Source organism: Vanessa cardui, chromosome 2 (assembly GCF_905220365.1).
Source record: "Vanessa cardui chromosome 2, ilVanCard2.1, whole genome shotgun sequence".
Lineage (NCBI taxonomy): Eukaryota > Metazoa > Arthropoda > Insecta > Lepidoptera > Nymphalidae > Vanessa > Vanessa cardui.
In genome coordinates, this window is record NC_061124.1 from 6,339,923 (window position 1) to 6,363,224 (window position 23,302).

The following is a 23,302-nucleotide window of genomic DNA, read 5'->3' on the forward strand; positions in this document are numbered from 1 at the left end:
AGAAAAATATTGTTGTGTGCAAATATATTAAAATAAATTATTGTTAACGTTTTCGTTTCCGTATTGTAGAGTTTAATATCTTATTTTGCAATCTTTATTGGGTATAATAAAATGAATACTATTCCTAACTTTTATTGTTCATACACAACGAGATATAAGAGCTATCTCATATCAAAGCTAGAACCAGCTCCGTGAGTAACGAGAGTCCACGACACGTAACAAAACTCGTACCCACGCGTGCAACGTCCTTTTATTTTCATTCTTGCATAAAATAAACAAAAGACGTAATGTGCCGAGATGCATCACTTAACACGTAATTTATTGTTGGACCGCTCATTAGCTCTGAAAGCGAATAACGGATTATCCGAGCTACTGTATACTTCAATACGGGATCTGATAGAGGTTTCTATTTTCTCTATAAATCTTACGGCGTAGCGAAATAATCGCATTATCGAAGGTTCTCGGTGAACACTCATGTGGATAATACCTACCTATACTAATAATAGTGTTACAAATCTAAAATCTCTAAACCAAGGGCGCCTCATATTATCTTCGATCTTTTCAACGCTAATAAATAAAGTCTTCTGTCGGAGAAACTTTTGAAAATCATTTATTTCAACGAACTGAAATATTCTCTAGAACTAAGAATTAATAGCTTTAATGCATCGAAGATATATCAACAACTCCAGCACTCTGAACGTTTAATATATGTACAAATACAAATTCAATGTTAAATACTTATAACTTACGCTGAGACATTGCTTTTCCTGAATCCTAAGGCTCGTTAACCGATTTAATCTGAATTGTTAATATAATCTCGGCCTAGCAACACTAATTGGCAGTGTCTAGGGCAATGAATAAACTAGTCTAGATACCTCCATCTATATGTATTCTACTATAAAGTTACACGGCAACTGCTTGGATAGACCGCTGCTCTTTATCTATTTATTGTATCTTGATAAATGAGAAATATTATCTTTAATTTATATGACACTTGGATTATAAATTCTTTGAGTAATTAATATAAAGCATACCAATCGATTAATAATATTATACTGCCTATTAGTATCAGAATATGCAGATATATTCAGTTAACGCATGCATATGCTCCATACAACTGTTGCCTTATAATAAACACATAGATCTGCCAAAATTGCCGCAATCGGCTAATTTAGCCATTTTTTGGCTGAATATCACGAATTATTTTATAAAATTGTTGTTAAAACAAAATTCAAGTACGAACGCGGTAAGTAGTGAGGCTTAGAAAATAATTTTCTTGAAATAAAAAAATCTATCTAATGGATATAATGTTAATTGCCTTACATACCAGTAATTTACAAACACGCTACATTCAAAATTACACATGTTTACTAATGTTAACAAAAAAAAAAAACAATTATAAAAGTTTATAAAATAAACGTATATGTTAGGATATAAATATTTATTGTCAAGTTACCTGAGGTGTGGCCATGGGGTTATTTGCTTGAGTATCGTTCTGGAGCAAGCAGCGTGTTTCTTGTACGGGGGTTAGGGGATTGAGCACGAAACTGTAACAAAATCAAAATATTAATAAAACTTTAAGCATAATATTTTAACATTCAGTAATAAAGTAAAATATACTGTTTTTAAATGCAATATAGAGCATTTATTTAATAAAACAATATATCCTATAAGTTGCGACGTAAATATTTAGATTCCATAGATACTTGGAAAGAACATGGTGTAAGTATATACCTAACACCGGTTTAAATACATTATTATTAATGAGAATATAATCACAGCTGTTCTTACAAAACGTTAGATCATAAAGACAAATTGATGACAATTTGCCTCTTATATAATAATTTCATATAGATATATTATAAAATATAATATCTTTCTATCAAATAAAGAAAAAAAATAAAGCCTTACTTATTCTATTATGAAACAAATAACACTCAAGTAAGCAGCGTTGAATACGTAGTACTCGTACTAAGTGCGGAAAATGCATGAGATTTACGTCTGGATTCTAAAAGATATAATTTAGAAGAGTGCTATTTAACATTTTACTAGATGAGATTGAGAGCAATGCACCGGGAAGTTGTACCGGCTGCCGCGGTGAGCGACTTGCAGGTTAAAAATTAAACAGCAAAACAAAACTAAACGAATTCGATAAAATCATGAAATATTGCTTTGAATGTTTAATGGAATGTTAATAATTGACGTTTATCGCAATACTAATTACATAAAGATATTTATAGTCTCACTATTACTTTTTTTTATTATAGCAGACGTGATAAATATAAATTATTTAAATAAAATTAAAAATGATTTATTTGCTTCACGTTTTTCCGAAGAGAATGCTATTATAGCTATGGTAAGCTAAAAAAGAACAAATGAAAAAAAGTTTAAGAATCGTTTTAAAAACTTGTATTTAATCCATATTCTTAATTATCCATAGTTTAAATCAAATAAATTGAATATATGTAGGTACTTAATTATATTGTTACTATTAGTTAAATCGAGATTTAATTTCAGCTCAATTGATTGAATGGTGTAAACTTAGTCAACATTTCACCCGATGACACTAACAGGTGAAGTAAAATAAAAGTGTTGCTAGTTAATTTAAATATCATAAAAAAAGTATTTATTTTCTTTTACTTGTGCTAGATGTAAACTGGCAAGGCAACTGGATTAAAAAATAAATTTAAATAAAGAATTGCAAAAGACATTACATATAAATTGCATAAAGGTAAAGGAAGCAGACATAACGATCTTCGAATCTCATTACTCTTTTTCATTGTTAGTTCGTCACTCTTCACGTGTAATAATATAACTATACAATAATTCAAATACTTGCAATGTGCAAATACATTCAGATGTGTCATTTTAATGAGCAAAAACCCTTTGGAGATCATTTCATAAGACGTTATTATTTCTCGTCAGTGATACAAGAGGTGTAATCAGTAATTTCTTTACATGTAAAGGGTATACATTAATGGTTTGCATTCGTCTTAATGACACTAGATCGCGCGTTACACTTACAGCCTGTATAACGGAGCTGTTTACCGTTCTAACCAGATATTTTGTTATTTTATATCTCAGACCACGCGAACTAACGAGACCATTGATATATTCGTGTTTAGTTCCAATAATATTCATCGGATATTGAAAAATACTTTAACGCTTTTTTTTTATTAATCTTATGTTTTGGTTCTTATGAATATGAGCAAACTTTATGTGATTTATCTTGATGACTAGTAAATTTAATTTGGGTAATATCAAAAATTTTCGCTTAAATTGGCTGCACTATAAAGTAAATGATGTAAACGATTTTTGTACATTTATGCCAATAGAAGCCTATGAATAAACAACGTAAAAATAACTTTATAAATTAAAATATCTCATCATACATTTATTAGCCTGATATGCATATGCTTTAAAATATTTTCGAACGATTTTACATAACAAAGGTTGAATACCATTGCAGATTTTTAGCATATGTTTTTTTTTCAGAACTCCGTCATATTCAAAACGATTTGGAAAATTCTTCCCTTTCCAATTTAACGTCGTTGTATTTTTTTCAATTTATTATTATTACAATTAGTTATTTAAGTTAAAAACAATATATTCGCGTTTTCAGTGCCACACCAACGTATATGTGTTTTTGTCTTGTTTTCTGGATGTTCTATCTTAAACGAATGATTTCAAGCATCGACTTGGTCATGTTAAATGTACAAAGGTACGATGCGTCTATAGTGTCATCTCTACGTGTCTTATAGTTTAATGCACAGAGCAATTATAACCAGTCTTTCGGAATAAAGCCTCGTATATATTCTATAACAAAATAAGAATTGAATTGAATAAGCTATTTCAGTTAACATACCTGTTACAACGCTCATCTTGACAGAGACATTTTATATTTATAGATATTATATCATTGTCAAGTTATATTTTATTTTCGGTAACAATAATTATTTAAAAAATAAATTTTATTTATATTTCGTAAATGATTCTTGGATTGATCCAAATTCATTAAATCATTCAAACGATCATTCAAATTTTCATTCTACAAATGTAATAATCGCTTTGATAAAAGTCAGGGCAGGTAGCTAGTATAAAATATGTAAACATAGAATACAATAAATTAAGTAATTATATTTCTTAACAGGTTGTAAATCATAATGTAACAAGTTTGATGATGTACGAACAAAATACAAACACGTCGATAAAAATATGATTAATGCGTCAAGCCCTTAGACTAATGATACTGGATATCGTTTTGATTTCGCAATCGCTGTAATAAATCTTAAGGTATTACCGCCGTAGTTAATAGACCAGATAAAATGTAACAGACATTATTATTCATATTATTTTAATAAGAAAATAAAGCGATTACATTATTATCCATACTACTTAACTTAATAGATGTGAATATTCCGTGTCTGTATGATAAGTTTTATGATTAAGCTGCACATTTGATTTTGACATACGGCTTCAAACCTATTATAGTCTATTCGAAGGAATCAATGAAGGAATATAAATAAACAAACCGTAGATACATATTTCAAGCGATTTGCTAATAACTCAGCTATTTGTTCTACTCACAGTTCTTTATTAATAGATATTTATTTATGTGACAACACTATTTTACTTATTTCCACTTTAATCTTAGTTCCAACGTTTCGATTATAACTTCTTGCTCACAATGCAATTTTTTCGCAAATCCATAGTGAACATTCAAGCTCTCGGCCAATGATGGCGCAACAATTCGTCGTCAACGTTGTTTATTTTTGTTTTGTCTTTTTGTGGTTAGAATAGATTATAGCAAGTCACGAGTTTAGAAACATCACTAAGTATATAAAATATAATTCTTTACAAACTTTTATTCACTTTATTTTATTTTATATTAATGAACCGTTTTTAACCGACTTCATTTGAATATGTAATACAGATTTTATTTATTAACAAAACAAATAATAACATTAAATGCTTAAATATATACAATTATGAACTAAAACTAATTACTGTATAAATCTTGACCGCGTGGAATGGTGGCAAGAATGCTAGCAGCATTTCCCTTTTGAATCGCAATTTTTTATTGAATAATATATCAGAAAAAATAATATTCTTCATCTTCAGCAATAATATCTCAAGAATATGAAAGATACTTATATCGAAGTAAGTTCAGCAAATCAAAGCATCTCGTACCTCGTCTACATATATCAATATTAAAGCCGTCTAGAAAATCGCCGCCTATCATTACCGGCGCCTGACCGCGCATCTAATGTAACATCAATCACGACACAGCGGCTAAAATTGTAAAGTAGCCCGCGCATATCGTTGCATTTCATCTCACTCTCTAAATACTTCGATATGTTTTGATCGAAAGATGAATTAATGACTGGTTCCCTCTAATAAATGACTACTGCATCGTTCTTGTCGAACAAGTGTTTTCTAGATTACTGGTCTTTTCACAACAACGCCATTCGTCAGATGATGGAAGATCCATTTACTTCGCTCATTTGCTGTTGCTCTCTAAGTTGATCTCTAATTGATTTTTAACTACGATTACATTTTAAATTAAGAATCTTAGAATTGCTGCTACAATTTAAGGCATGTAATAACGGAACGAATGTTGATATGATCGTAAAGAAAATCAATAAAGTCTGACTCGTCCATCTAAAGTGATGTTATCAATCCTGACAGCGAGTAGACAACGGGTCACGTTCCTTAAAATAATGAACTTACATTGTATTGATTTAAAATTAAATAGATTTAATTTTATTGCTTGAATTCTCTTACGCCCCATCAACCCGAATTAAACTCAAATATAAAATTTAAAACGTTTTAAAATCTACCGTTCCCCAAAGATTTCTGAGTGATCCCATGAATGATAAATTTTAAAAGCAATAAAATGTTAAAAAGATGCAGTTGTATGTGATAAATTGCTGTGCAATATCAATATTTGAACTTGGAATCCCTGTTAAACCTTTAAAAAAGAGATTGTAATATTTACTGCTTTCATTTATTAAAATTAAACGTAAGTGTCATTATTAGATAGTCTCATGTTTTATATTAAAATATAGTTTATATGACTTTATAAGACAAATAAACTTAAAGAAAGATGTTTAATGTTTACTCAGATTAATTTTGTCATTTTAGCAGAGTAAGTTAGTAAGTCTTTGTGGTAGGGTTTTGTGCAAGCCCGTTTGGGTTGGTACTAACCATTCTCAGTTATTCTACCGCCGGTTCCGGTTTGAAGGGTGAGTGAGCCAGTGTAATTACAGGCACAAGGGACATAACATCTTAGTTCCTAAGGTTGGTAGCACATTGACGATGTTAGGAATTGGAAGTTAATATTTCTTACGGCTTCATTGTCTATGGGTGATGGTGACCACTTACCATCAGGTGGTCCATATGCTCGTCCGCCAACCTATACCATAAAAAATTAAGTGCTGAAGGTACATTAATTTTAAATGTTTTCTAAGTAATTTACTCGATTCTAAATTACAAAATTACAATACCGTATAATGTTTCTGACCTCGACCAGAATAACATGTACTACATAGTTGCCAAAAAAACTAATTTAATTAAATTGCTAGATCAATACTGAATGTTGATATAAATTACAGGGAATACCACTTTGGGATTGGAGTTTTTTTTAATACATTTTATTTAAACTACAAAACTGTAAACCGACTACTTATTTTTGTACTTCGAGGATATTTTATTTTAGTCTGTAGTTTGTTATAGTTTGGATTAATGTCTTTATTTTAATTTTGCGTAAATCGCAGATACGCTGTAGCATGAATGACTAAAATATTGCCAGCACAATAAATCGTTTACTATACGATAATTAACACTATCATTGCTTGAACTTGTATAATCTAGTTCCCATATAAACAACTATAGAATATGAAATCTGAAAACCCATCATCTTTCCCATAAAAGAAGTTATTAACTGTTAAAGCTCTTTGTACTCATAATGTATGAGATAAGGAAGGTGTTCCAGCAAGCGTAGCTCGTTATCATCGTATAAGGTTAAGAATGCACTGGCAAGGTGGGGAACAGTTAGCAATTGTTAATATCGCTATCGTCCCGTTCCATTGTCAGATCGCTTTTTCTTTGGACAGATTGATTCGAGATACGTTATATTAGTACAATACTAAATTAGAAGCAGGAAAGTTCCATCGCATTTAATTGAATTGGATACCTACGGAATTGATTCTCAAACGATTTGTTAGGATTTATACTGAGTAATGGTGATATTTACTGTTATGTCTAACTAGATACAAATACAATTAGAGTTTTTGCGATATTGCATGATAATATCTAGGCACGCAATGATGGACAACACTTGAATTGTTGTTTTTGACTGATTGTTTGCGACATCCATATGTCATATTATTTAAAAAATAAAATCTTATCATAGATTTACTTCGGAATATCATGTAAACCATAGCTATTTTGCAGATGTCGTTCAAAATTTAGGTTATTTAATTTATTTATCATAATTCTGAATATAAAAACTCTTATTCAAATCTCTTATTCAAATCATCCGAGGTCTGAAATAACACTATAACTAAACATTATAATCTCATTAAAAATTAAGTGTGAGCCGTTTTCCAACGAAAACAACATCGACATCAATCAATCAAATCTCCGTTAGAAAATGAAATAAATTGAATATGAGTTCAAACCACGAATAGACATGAAATCCAAATGCTTCATCGATAATAAATCCATTGAATACGTATGCGATCACTTTTACTGCTATTCAATTTGGACCGAGTGTTGCTTTCCGCTATTACACGGTTTGTGGCGAGATACAATTGTTATAATTCAACGCGTGCGTGTCATTTGGAACGCCAGAAGTCAGCAGGACTCAGCGAGGCCGCCTGACACACATTCCGACGTCTAAAGACTGTGATTATGATCCGATTTCCTCGATGTCCGTCGATTAGTGAATCCTCGCGTCAGTTGGATCTTATCTACGACATTTAGGTTAGGCGTGATCAAAGATAACTGCAGTGCATTTATTTTGTGATCACTCACAGAATGACAAGTCATATTCTTGATTAGTAGAGAGCTTTCTGAATCCGAACTTTCGAGCCGTGAAGATAATTACGAGTGTAGCTGTACGTACGTGGTTTTCGCATTAAATAATGATTTAAAATCATTTGAAATAAAATAATGTTATTTACTTTCAAATTACCGATCTCTGTAATTATATATTGTTTGTTTTATGATTTATTTCATAATTACAAGAATTATTTTAAATACTTGCAAGAAGACTATATGCAATTTACTTTATTGTTTTGTTTTTTTTTGTGAGCTCACTTAAAATGATTGTAGGCAAATTCACCTTACGCGAGATTAAATCATCGTTACGGATGGTTACTCATTTTTTTACTTATTAATATTACTTTATAGAAAGTTATTATTAAGATTGTCATATTTTACAATTTATTTTGTCCAAAATATCACTAGTTACATCGTCTTATCAATATAAATCTTATTATTAAGCGTCTCAGAGGCTATACTCCGTGAATCGAAGGAGGCGGGTTCAAATCCCGGTAATCACCGCAGTTTTTTAGGTAGCATAAGGAAACATTGTGCAAAAAAACTTTGTATCAGATAAATTTCTGTTTTGTGTGAATCCCCGCATAGAAACATTTGAGCAGCGTGGTAAAACAAACTCCTAACCCGACCATGCCGTAAGGAGAACTTTGACCAGCACAGGAGTAGACATATAAAATTGGTAGTTATATAATATTATTAGTATAATATTGTATACAAGTAGTTAGTAATACAACCTGAACTCGTTATTATTTATAAATAAATGTTTATATATCAACGATTATCCTGAAACGTTATTTAAATATGCTTTATCTATTTTTTTTTTCATATATTACAGCCTTTAAACTTTTCGTCATACATGTATACAGTATATAGAGATTCTAATTGCAAAAACAGCTCTTATTTGTACTTCTTATCTATGTTAAATATATGAATGATTTTGAATGATAGAACACTTACCTGAACGAAGCCGCTTGACAATCCGGCTCTTCTCTGCACCATCCATGGCACTCGTACAGCGACAAGTTTCGTACTGTGTAGTAAGCTGTACCCGAGAAGTCAACATCAGTGAGCTTCTCGAAAGCGATTCGACCTACAACAAATTCGTTATTAATGGCTTGGGAATACAAACATTTATCGCTACGTTTTGAGGTCGTTGACTGAAGGTTAGATGGTTCAAGTACACTAAAAATCAAACTGAATGATAAAGATAAATAGCGTATTAAATTACGCAATCAATTGACACTTTTTATTTGAGCGCTTTTTGGACAGTGAAAATAAATTATCTGTTATCGTCCTCGACGTAAATGAATATTTATTTCTTCTTCTCTATACATAATTAAAATGAGCCATTTGGCCCTTACAAGTCGTTATCGACTTTTCAGACAACATTTATAAGAATCCGTTCATGATTTATTAAAAAAAATTATACATAAATATACATATACAACAATTGTAATATTTATTTAAAAAATGACCGTAATTTTAAGAAAGTTTGCCTAGATACTAAAGAAAGTTAAACAATTTACTGTTTACAATAATATTTCCTATATTGCTATTTGAGAAAATTACCCTGGGAATTGAAGTACCAACTTCAAGTAGAGTGGATTCTCTTAGCGTATTTACAATGGAGTGCTAGCAAACGGCTCCTGCAGTTTGTTCTCCCATGTATTGTGTGTTAAGTGACTAGTCCATGTTATGTCAACCATTGTTTAAAATGCAAAGAGAGATACCGAGAATACATAGGAAATAATTCTATTTTCAGAAACTGCTTTGAATTCGAACTACATTAAACGAAGTTGATTATATTGCTCGTTTTATTCTTACAATTATAGAATGAATTCGTTGCGATTAAAAGTTTAATCATCGGGAATTAGCGTGTTTTACTTTTAGTGTTCGTAGTATTCGGCTTCGCCTTTGGCTATAAAAGATCACTTGCTCATGTATAAAGAATAAAAAAAGGTAAGGTGATGAAAGATATGTCTGCAATGTTTTAATTGTTAATTAATCTATTCGTGGATCAAGGCACCGCAATACACGGTTTCAATGTACGGTACAATGGGAAGATTCTTATGAATAAACCATTCACACTTACTGAGCACAAACGATGACTGTAGCAGTAATAGGCCTAGCCGCGCCAAGCCCAAGACTTTGCCCTTCATAATGATACCTGCACCTATAACAAAAGATACAATATGGAATTAACAATAGTATTTTTAGAAGAAAGTTTTCTATATAATCAATTAGAGATCATACACATACTTAACTACAATGAATATCTGATAGAATCTTCAGTGATAGAGCTTAAAAAAAGGAAAAATGCATTAAAAACCAACTCATCCGTTTGGATCAGGGCCGTATTTAGGGGAGGGTAACCGGGGCAACTGCCCTGGGGCCTCCACATGAGAGGGGGCCACAGTTTTCAGCAAGTTAACAAATACATATAGCATATAGTCAAATTATAATAATGTTACTATTTAATATTTTAAAAGTTACCGATACAAATACGAAACAATTCATAGCTTACTGATTGAAATAAAAAAAACTAATTAATTCATAATAATATAATTATTACGGTGTTCACGCTTCTGTTTGTCTAGGGCCCTCACTGCTTTGTGGCCCCGGGGCCTCCACGCCTTTAAATCCGACTCTGGTTTGGATGACACTAAATCCAGTTCGATAAAAATAACTCAAGCTGAACTTATAGAGACATATCAATATAAATCATAGTATCGTATTTTAAAATTCACTATCTATTGTTTTTTTAACGAATGAATAGTGAAGAAGCACCGACTTCAACTGGTTTGTCCTTATTTGGAATAGAGAATACTCGTGTGGTACAAAGCCTATTATGTTATAAAAATACAATCGTAAAGAAGACAATAAATAAAAACGAAAGTCGGTCAGCAATAAGCCTTGACATTGCCTTGTATATAAATATAGATTATATGTTATTAGTCACGAACAAACATAATTTAAAAACCAGCTAAGTACGGATGCACCTATGGTTTTGTACAGAACACACCATTTAAAGCTATTTTTAAATATACAGCTTATACTATAATTAAACCCTTGTTTGTTTTAGTGCGTCGTAAATATAAACACAGCCAGTGTTTAACGTACACAACACAAATCTATTTTTCATTGGTATTAATATCTCATAAAAACAAACTTTAATGATACATTATTTTTAATAATCATATGTAAACGTAAGGTTATCTTAGAAATCGTTAAGTCTAACGCGTATCTCCATATTAACAATTAACATTACTGAAAGCATATACTTGCCGATTCGTAAAATATTATTGTCCATTACATTGAGATTTTAATAGGTATAATTTAATCCAAAGATTAATTGTCGTAATTAGAAAGTCAATGCTGTTTATTTATATTATTTAAGTAAACTGAAATGTTAATCGCGATATAGATGAAGGTCATGATACACAAACCGCAAGGAAAGCGGCGACACAAATTTTCATTATTTTTTGCATTGCAATATCGCTTTCACTGGGTTTTTTTTATAAACAGCCGAATGACCAGTAAACGTGAAAGTAAGGCAATTGTTGTATTCTTTACACCGAGAACAGCTGAAATCATTCTTATGCATGTTTAATGAATCGAACAGCTTTCGATTGCCTTTGTAATGTTCTACTTGATTTAACACATTCAATAGACGAAATAGAGATGGCAATATTAATCGAAATGTTTCACTATCATAACAATCGATGTAATTAAGAATACTCTTAATGCATCATCATAAAAGATGTAATTGCTTGTAAAACTACCGCTACTTGAAAGCACTTTCTCAATTGACCGCATCTTAAAGATATTCCGCAGTCCGGTCTATTTCGATAAGAGCAATTCTTATCAATAAAAGAATCGCACACGTTTTATTGAGTTCTATTTACAGATGCGAGGGAATGTTAGTATTTTATACAGATTAATAGTCAATTATAAAATACAGAAAACATTTCATAAAAGACAGATACAAACACACGGCGACACAGTTCTGTTTCAAGTCACTTTATTGCGAGCGTTTTAATTCAGTAACTTAATAAGGCTCCTCTAACGCGTGAAACCCTGGTCTGATCCATTAAAATTTATTCTGTCAACTAAAAAAGCTTGTAAACGTAGAGGATATTGCTAAAATATTAGTGCACTATAACTCCTATGAAATTGACTAACCCTTGAGATTGATTGTCGCGGCTAAAATTCGAATGAAGAATGTTATTTTTAAGTATCGAGTGTTACAGACTCTACACTTTTATTATAATTTTAATATTATAATTTATGATAATTTTTCAAGTATTAAATAACTCATAGTTCGAACTAATAAAATTATATACTAACATACGCTAGGTTCGTATTCTCTTATCTTATTTATGTAATCTTTTTTAATGTTAGGATGCAATGACAAAAAGAAATTCTATTTATATAAGCAATTGTCAACTTAATTTATTGTAAAAAAAAAAAAGTTAAATTAGATAAATATCATTAAAACGGGATAATGCCATCCCTATATCTAACTGGAGAGCGTTAACTATTATGTAGCATGAGTTTTGATATTTACCGGAAGAGACGCTGCGAAATGCGGTAAACTTGACTCTAACGAACCGCAAACAATCCAACGGTTTTGCGGTAATGACATTTTGAAGTCACTTGCACGTCTCAAATTTCACGTGCTTATTAACAAACAATTCATACACGTATGTGTCTACTGTTAAATTAACAGAACACAGACCTACAAAAATGTTTAATTAAATTTCATATTACATTTACCAATTAATTAAATTTAAATTTGACGGTAAGAAAATATTCTCAAATAACATAATTATTGTTCCGTACATATTTAGTTAGTAAATAACCTGAGGTTAACATGTGCTGATTTTCATGCAATTCATTTTCCGTGACTTCGGTGTATCATATTTTTAATAAAAGTAATTAATAAGTTGATTTATTTTAATATATTAATAATATTTATAATATGTATTTAAATAATAAATAGAATTTAATAAATAGCATTTTGACAAAGTTGGTTTACTTTTAGTTCGTAATTTTTTAATAAAAGTTAAAACTTGTGTCAAGATAGAATCATGTATTCTCGAGTTACGAATACAATTTAGTTAATCTTAATAAATAAAGATTCAAAACTTTTTATAAACTTACCTCTATAAACAATAATTTGACCTTATTAATAATAATATTTAAAAAAAAGCTCTTTCACTGAGATTAAATTATTTAATTATAACAACGATTAAGTAAATAATTCCAACCAATAATATTTTTTTAATACAAAAAATCTTTAAAATCTCTTTAAAATCTTTAGGACATATAATGATAATTTATTAAATTTAACGAAAACCAAATATGGTAAGGAAATAAGTGTGCCATTATAAAAATGCAAACGTAAATGTTCATGTATGTAAAAATACGTGGGAATGACGCGGAGAAAGCCATAGAAACAGTTACATCTTTACTAAATCAGAACATAATACCTCAGCCGAGATATCCTTTCATTGAAACCTTTGATCCAAATCGACACTCGAGCTTTACTATTGTTTCGAACGTCGAAAGTCTTCTGATTCAAAATGCAAACATACGAATACCGCTATTATTTCAAATGTATGTTATAGTAATTGTTACACGCGTTCGGAGTAGATACTCTCACAATCACTACATTTATCGATTCAATGCTTGAAATGTGAGATGAGTAACGCGATGGCTCAGTTGTATGGCACATATGAATATTAATATAGGATCGTTTCAAATCTACATAAGCGCCACTGAATTTTCATGTGCAGTTTTTGTGTTATTAATTTATCATGTGCTTGGTAATGGGTAGTACACCAAACCAAATTTGGGAGCTTGGTGGAATAAATACGAAACTTTATTTTCACAACGCGATATACATTTTCAATCCTTGACAGTGTGTTACTTTTTTACTCGTACAAATTATCATTCTAATTTACATTATCATGTTAATTTTTATGAGCGTGTATTTATAAACAACAGGTCAATGTATGGATGATGGTTTCGTGTTATAAAGGATTTACAAATTTGCCTTATGATTTTTTTCCTGTTAAAAATAATATGGATAATATACCGATGATTTATATAATCTATGTTAAAGTTTAACATCTTTCAAAATGACTGATAAAATTGTTTATTATCAAACGACCTTGTCATTATTTAAAAAAGGAATGAAATTATTAGATTTTTACATACTTTAATACTAACACAGCCTAAACGTTCTTAAATCATTTTATAGATGATACGAACTAATCTGTGACTGTCATTGGTATCGATTTCATAATAAATATTAAATGCAATCGTATACATGCATATGTAAGACACAAGCATTACCTACATAAAAAAAGGAATCAATTTTATTACAACATTTTCATTTTGAAAAATAAGCTACCTTAACTCAAGTATCTTGTGGAACTTATCATGAATTAAAATACTATACGATACTACACTATATCGCTATTCCAAGATATATAGTTTGTTTAATTTTCGTTTAAAAATATGAAATTATTTTTACTAATGTAGAACATACACAAAGAAGAACAATATATTACAAAATAAATTATTATAACAGATCTGTAAACCGTTAAGTTGAAAACGAAACAGGGCGTGTCGCAGTCGTAATGCTAAAGCGCAATTAACAAGTGTGACGTGTCTCGCATAAGTCACATAATGATCGCAACAGTTACATTCTATTCAATCGCTCAGGATTGCATGAAGAGAACTCACCAGTTTTGTATCATGAAACGTTTAATATCAAATCTCAATAGCAAACAGTATGAAAGACAAAACAACGGCCTTGATCTTCATGAAGTTTGTACGCCTCATAATTAGTGTAACAGTTATGTCACAATTCTCTACACGATCGTAGTAATACCGTGACGTGTATGCAACCACCGTGTAGATGCGCTTTTAAATTGCCCAATTTAACGGTGAATCCGACTTTTAAGCTGTTTAAAGAAACATTTCAAGCTAAACAACTATTTCCTACGTTTCGATTCATTGACAACTTTTTATGCGTAAATAAGTATTTCCTGCTCTACCGATTACATCAAAATATTTTCACAGTTATTCTATGCATGTGAAAATTTGAATATGGAATAACATTTTAGTGTTTTTAATTCAGTAAAGTGGAGTAAAGGAAAGAAAGAAAGGTCAGATTGTATGAACAATTAGCCTGTAGTTTATTTTCTTTGTATTTACACAATGGACACTTGTTCCCATGCGGACTATACAAACTTAGCGGCCAGTATTTTATAACGTTCCCATTTGCACACCTACGCATTATTCGCCGAGATGTGCACAGACAATAAAATTACGGATTACAATAGAACATTCCCTTCCTCAAATAACTCTAATTTCCAAATCAAAATTATTATCTTTAACAAATGCACAATCAATCTTCTTTAAAAGTTCAAAATAAAAAAGTAAAACTGAGACGAACGCTCATGACCTTTGCCTCTAGAATGTAAAAGGAACTGTACTGTAATGTTCTCATTAGAAACATAAAACGAAACCTATAATCGTGTATATTGACAAATCATTCAAATCACTCCCCAATTACTGACCGTGACCGTCGGCCGCAGATGCGAACAATGGACGTGTGTCGGCCGGCGTGGCGGTCAGTGGCACAACAAACGGTAGCGGTCACGGACATAATATTATCGGGATTATCTATCTTAATTCAAAAAGGCGTTACTATCAATGAAACATTATTTGAAATAGTACATTTTCAAAAATTAAAACTTACTTATAACAGTAAGTTTTAATGTTAAAACTTAAAACGGTGATTTGAATGATTTGTCAATATACACGATTATAGGTTTTTATGTTTCTAATGAGAACATTACATACAATGTGACCAAATTAATTGTGACCTTAAAATGTTGTAATCATTATTATCATTACATAGTATAAAACATTGTCGCTTGCCGCTGTATGTCCCTATGTATGCTTAAATCTTTAAAATTACTATTAATTTAACGGATTTTCATGCGGTATATTTTAATAAATAAAGTGATTCGAGAGGAAGCTTTATATGTATGTTTTTAATGTTAGCCCTAATTTTAGGAGGTAAGTAAACAAATTCTGTCGTATATTTAGTACCAGAATTGCACCCGCGCGTAGCCGGGGCGGATCGCTAGTTCTCAATAAAGAATGAAAATTATTTATCGAATTCTACGGTATATTTTTCATTCAATTTTAATCGTTACAATGTAATAAACACACATTTTGGCAGTAAAATTAATCAGTATTAGCCGTAAAAAATCTAGTGTTCTGTATCATTCGCTTATTCCATGAGAACATGGCCAATTTTACATGCATAAATACTAGAAAGTGGTTTAAAAAACAAAATCAAATACAGTTGTAATGAATATTCGAATGCGGTCAGCCATTGAAAGTTTTTAACACAAAGAAGGCATTCGCTCTTATAGAGACTCCATACACGGATGATAAGGTAATTTTAAGGCTTTGATCTCCACCGCGGTCAAAGCGCAATCAGATAAGCTTATTATAAAGGTAATTTTGAAATAAAATAACTTAGTTTCGTGCCGATCAAGTAATAATTCATTTGCCTTGAAAAGGGAAAAAACGATATCAAATATTACGAGTATATTCACGGGTCCATTTCAGAATGTATTTCATACTAATATGCTTTTCTTGCGTTTTCAGGTGTTCGTTGTCATGTGTTAGGAAAAAAAAGCCTATGTCATTCATACAAATTTTCATCAAGTTCAGTTCAGCGGATTATCCGTGTAAGTTCCTTTCACACTTATAATATTAATATATAAATATAGATTTATTACATATCTATTCATGTACGTTAGTTACATGAAATTCTGATATTTGTATAGTCGAGATCCAACTCCCTATCTCCATCCCGATCCCTAAAGACGAGACGAGATCTGTCAATTCTTCTCACAGCCGAGTGTAACGTCTACTATTAGATACAATGGAACGAACGGTCGGTAACGGTGCGACGTTATCTAGACAATGTGTGAGACAGGTTGTTGTCTGACCCAATTATCTTACAACTGGGACGTTTCTTTCGTGTAATTTTTTATAGTGATTTTCACGACTGTCAATTCACGCCTCGACGTATAACTTTCACTTACCAGATTTAAAACAATATGTTTATAAATATACTAAATTGGTTAAATATTTTTCATCGTTATAAAATTCATCAAATATTCTCATAGTATCATGCGCGTTAAAATTTAATTACATATACCTGTTTTGTTTTCATTAAAATTTATGATGACTTCCTTCCTTTCTTTATAAAAAGAGATAATTAATTCATCAATTATTTTATCTTGTTATTCATATGAGCAAACAGAACAGTGAGAATAGAAAAATTAATATGTTTTGATTTTATACATGTAACTTTAATTGTTTTTGTCATAATAATTTTGTTTCCAGTTATATATCATAATTCAAAATCAATATATTATTAAATGAAATTAATAATACATGTTTGATAAGCGTACAACGCTTTAAATAGAGGCATTGTTCTTAAAGATGGGTATCTAAATGCATATTAACATAAAAATAAGGGCGTCTATGCAGTTTATTCAGGAGTTGCATAAACATGTAACATGCAAAATAACACAGTGTGTCCGAGCGGAGTCATTTATTTAGACAGCGCTTTGCATTGTATGGGTCCAGACGACTTATTTGTTTTATGCAGTGAGCTCGCGTGTTTATCTTAGGGCTCGCCTTGGAATGCAGAGGCTTTGTCGTGTTGCTGTCAGCACTTAACACGTGGCCGAGTGTACGTAGTGATAGCTGTGACATTTATAAATGGGTTAACTCTGCTAAAAGTATAAAATATTATGGTTCTAATTTTACACACGCCTGCATATACTTTTGTTTTGCACGTCTCGTGATGAGAATAATCAGAGTGTTTTACGATCGAAACAAATCTGTCGCCAAAATTCAGCAACTATCTTTAGTGTTAACTTTTGTCAGTTCAAAAAATCTAAATTGTTTTTTGTCCAGCCGTAAAAATAATTTAATAGAAATCAGTTTTTTACTTTTCAAAAATTGATTTAATGTCATGTCATGTAAAAATACATCAAAATACATAGTCCAAAAAAATTACCAGTCAGTTTGATATACATTAAGTTTCCTGATTATTTGAAATTTAAGAACATGCCTTCTCTAATGGTGAGGTAAAAAAAAATCCTTAAATTACTTTTAAATCTGCCGGGAAATGAAAATGACAAATGACATGCTGTCCTTTTTAAACCCACACATGAAATAGAGATAGCGATATGTTAAGTCCTGTCAAATTAATTCACTTTAGAGATTGTGTAGAACAGAATCGGTGCCATTAAGTCATTCGTGTATTTCATTTATATTATAACTGGCATTCTCTAGCAATAGTCTTAACTCGCGAATGTTTAATGAAGAAAAAAATGAATATAATTTTACGTTCCATCGCTTGAGCTTTCTTATGTTTTTATTACGAGATGGTGTTGTTGTTCTAGGGACTCTACTGATATAAAAAGGATATTGTTGGTACATTTAAAACAAAAACACGACTACAAAACATGATTTACAGCCTTCATAATTTATATACGACTTTTAAGCTGTTTGTATAACCTAAAGCTACGGGTTATTTCAAAACAACTATATTAGCACGCATTATTCCCTTTTACTACTGCACTTACACGCTCATAAAAGACAGATATATGGTAATAGAGATGTCTGCTCTAATATATGATTACAAACTACTATATTGTGATAGGTCACGATCGCCTGAGGTTAGGTATATGATAGACGCACTAACGAACGCTTTAGTTATACAGAAAATAGTACATATTCGTAAGAAACAAAAATGGTTCAAAGAATATGATACGTATATCACGAATTAAAATACAATAATTAGATTCAATTAAAAATAAATACCGAATAATAATTTCACTGATTCATCATTTAATAGATAATTTCCGATTGCCTTTCTTTGTTTTATTATGTTTTGTCAAATTTGTTAGAATTGCATTACTGTAAATAAGTATTATTAATTCAATTGTTACAGATATATAACAAAATCAGTGAGAACGATTTTTATAGCAAAAGTAAAACTTAACAAATTTTAAAAAAAAACATACAATATTTACTTTTATTCCTATGAAATTCCGAAGTGAAAGTTAATATAATAAAAAGATTTTAATAGTTACACTGTAATTAATTTGTACGAAAGATAAAAATAAAATTTTAAAGAGATATTTTAAGTAGTTTTTCCTCAGGCATTCATCGTTGCTAATAAATTCGATTATGAGACTGCATCCGCTGTCTATAACTTTCACTTGTAATTACGATTGCGATTCATTTATCAATCACGACTACGGAGCATGAGTGCAAATTCGATATCAATTAATCATATGACGCCTTCAGCCGCCCACGTGGGTCACGGCTACTATAGCATTGCATTTAGTTACGTATTATTCGAATTATATAAATTCATTTTACATAGTTTTAAAAATATGTCATAGCTTCTTACATTTTGTATATTTTTTAGATAGAGGTGGTCATTTTGAGAGGTTGCGCAATCATAGATACCTCGTAAAAGCATAACTAGATGTATTGAAACAAATGAATTAACAGTTAAAAGGTAAATGAAATGAGAGCAAGCGATGTTATTCCGTGTATACCTTTTCGTTTTAGAGTATTTCATTGCATAATCATTGACAATAAAAATAAATAATGATATCCTATTTTCATATGAAAAAGGCGCCGTTCTTATTTCAAATTAAAAGACTATTCGAATCATTTTCCTACTCGTAAAATAAGCAATTACACTAAATATGAATGATACATGTATATATCCCTTAAATTTTTTGTTGATTTAATTACTCACAACATCACATATGACAGTTACTGATAAAATCAAAGTATCATAAATATGCTTTGTCTACTAAAATACGAAGCCTTGCTAAATTACAAATAAGGCTTTAGGTTCAACTAATAAAAGTCCGTACCCTCATCTCATATCGTCTCAATAAGCCGATGTTACTTGGCCATAAAATAAGAAGCGCGGTCTAGACTCGTTAAAAGAGAAAAAGGGGCAAAGTTCAACTTTGTCTCAAGGCAACTTACAGTCACGCACAGAATATTATGCTTTTTAAAGTTCATTCGGGTCGAAGGTTAATTATTTAGTTTTTAAGCTCAGGTCACATGAAAGTTTTTTTTGTTTTGTATTTTATGTCAAATGAAGAGGCTTTGTTCAACCCCCTCGGATATGATATATAGATAGACAGCAGTACTTGGTATCATTGTGTTCTGCTTTAGAGACTGTCATTGGAGACCAATGTGCCAGTCTGTCTAACTATAACAAATTAAAAAAATACCGGAGATGTACAAGCAATAATAAGACATTTTCAACTTACCAGAAATGTGTGTTCAAATATCTATAATGTTCTACAGGCAGTATCTGTAACAAAAAAAGATTTATTAACTACGTATTATATTTGTTAAATTAATAACTTTTACTTAAAAACTGAAACAGTTTTTGTTTGTGTATTTTTTATGTTTGTTTTAGAAGTAATATTTATAAAATTAAGATAGCTTACAGCTTGTAAATGAATTAAGGCTATTGTGTAATCTATTATATTTACTTTGACATCAATTATTGTGTCCACACTGTCGAAGAAAATTCTTTAATGACAATCATCTAACAAAACGAAGAGAAAACCTTAACAAAATTTTGTTACTACACTAAAGTTGTATTAAAGATTTTAAATAAATTTATATTCGATTTAAAATAAATTTATATTCGATATAGCCTAAATCATCGACGTAAACCAAACGTAGTATTTAAAAAAACGAGGTAAATAAACCAACTTATTCAATTAAGCAATATTAATGCTGAACGCTAACGAACTGTTAAGTTTGTCAATTTAAATACTTTCTCTTATCACAGGTATTCAGTCACCTGAAATAATAAAACCTCCAGCAATCGTAAACTGTCGAAACAAATACGAATTAAAAGTAGAGCGTGTTTACTTTTCGCCGCAAAAGTCAATAAAGTTCTACTTTCTAGTGCTCTAATATAAGGCAGTTCGATTTCGCATACAAATAATAAATTTGTCCCATGTAGGTAACCCAACGTAGGTTGTGTTATGGGCGATATGTTTAAATATCATTGTTTTAATGGAATGTGTAAATTAGATATGCAGTAAAGAGAGCAAATATCGTTTGTTTTTTTGTTTTAGAACACGTTTAAACTAAAATTTTTCAACTAATGTAAAATAATTCATAACTATACTCACTCGGTAATTTTAGTTCTATAACACTTTCCTGGTGTACATGCAACACTTTGTGACCTTAAAATCAAACTGTCCAATGGACGACCGAATCTCCTACGCTCGTACTCGTATATACCTGAGCAACAAGAGAAGGTTCAAGATATTTATTTGCGACGTTGCTGTGGCGCCGAGTTGCTCGAGCAAATAATGACTCGACATCGCAGTCCGGCTTGCGTCTCTTTGCCACGGTATACTACATACCGATCGCCTAACACACTATTAATTGATCAACCAAAAAATTCTATCGCCAGCAGTGATGATACATCATTTAAATATCACCATTTGTATAAAATCTCTTTAATGGCGAGTAGCACAACGTCTATTAAATTACATATGCACAGTTAAACGTTGAAATTTGTTAGCTCAAGTAAAAGACCTATTGGTTGCATTTGTAAATAATAACGGTATTAATGAATTGGTAAACCGCGCCTTGTTTATAGAGCGACGATAAAGTATAAGATAATTATATGCAAACCGTTCGGAATCTTTATTACACTATAAATACGGTAAGATTGTGGTTTCTACGGTGGCCAAAAACGGTTTATTATATTTTTATTTTTTTAAGGGAATTTGTACGGTCAAGTGTGAAAGTGCCTCCACACTATATTACTGGAGCACGATGTCCGACTATTAATCTTTAGTGGTTAATGGCGCTGAACATAAAGTGCGCTCGACGCATAAGGCTCGACTTAAAAGCTTGTTAGAGCAAGTATTGTAAATAAATCAAGGGGTTCGGTCGTTTTGTTTCATGGTTTAGAAAATGAGATTAGAGGCAGGAACATAATCACCGGCGGCGGTCGTGATGGAGAAAAATAAAAAGGTTTTGCATTGAAACATTTCCTATCGGCTTTTCGCTCGTTCGCTTTTATCCCGCAGCTGATCGCGCTAGACAATGTGGTGGTGCGGGGGGTGTGGAGGGGGGATGCGGTCGGGAGGGGTACGTGCATGACCGCGCAGGGCGCAATGACCTTGCGAGCACATTCCGCTCTTCCGACGACTCCCGCGACTCTCCAGACTAATCTAGCCTACACAGACTCTCAGCCTTAGATAATTACGAAATATAACAAATGTTCATTTATAAATTTAGAAACTCCTTAATTTATCAGATTTACCTGAGCTTTTTCTAAATAAAGCAAACAATATCTAACTGTAAACATCCGTTTGACATTTCTAAGACTACTTTTTTTAATGTATTTTAATAACTCACACGATATTATGCAAAGCCTCTATAAGGAGAGCTAATTCTTGAATGGAAGACAAACAATACATGAGAAAGGAAAACTAGGTTATTAACCTTTCTGAGTGCACACAGAGCAAACGAACTGAGTAAATAGGAAATTTTACAATCAAATAGGCCAACAGACGCAGAGCAACTTACATACAAATACTCGTAAAGTAAGTTCACCTAAATAGTCTGACCCATATTACTATTTAGGAACTGAAAAAAAGCATTCGAATCTGTGAAAATATTATACAGTTTAGAGGAAAAACTTTATAAACTAAATTGACCTCGAATCTTATAGTTTCACCTAATGATGCGTAACTGACGCCTACACGTAGCAAATTGGATGATAAGCTTCGCCTACTCAGGAAATAACGGACCAGGGCCAAAATTATCGAAACCACAGGCGAATGCGAACCGTTTTAAAAGCATTAGAATAATACCCACGCTGAGGAAAACCAAGCGTTACACTGCGTTTTCGCGTTTACATTTAACCACAATAATCGAAGCATTATCATTAATAAATACCAAATCTAAACATTACAAATCTTATTTTGACAAATTAGTTATATCGCGTTTCCTTAAATAAATTGTCAGAACAGCAAAATGTTTAATTATGTAAGATCGAATCTCTAATAACCCCATAAATATATTACTGTAAATGCATTGAAAGAAGCTTAAT

At 31.2% G+C, this 23,302-nt stretch overlaps 1 protein-coding gene across 1 annotated transcript in view; it reads right to left on the bottom strand.

Annotated features, from left to right (window-relative positions):
* LOC124541051 overlaps window positions 1-23,302 on the bottom strand; it is a 52,072-nt gene that overhangs the window by 16,960 nt on the left and 11,810 nt on the right. Inside the window, exons 2-5 of the mRNA XM_047118858.1 lie at window positions 20,481-20,524; window positions 10,157-10,237; window positions 9,022-9,154; window positions 1,457-1,547 (exon numbers count right to left, since the gene is read on the bottom strand). Coding sequence (XP_046974814.1) covers window positions 1,457-1,547; window positions 9,022-9,154; window positions 10,157-10,223 — 291 coding nt within the window. The 5' untranslated portion in view covers window positions 10,224-10,237; window positions 20,481-20,524. The remainder of the gene's footprint in view (window positions 1-1,456; window positions 1,548-9,021; window positions 9,155-10,156; window positions 10,238-20,480; window positions 20,525-23,302) is intronic.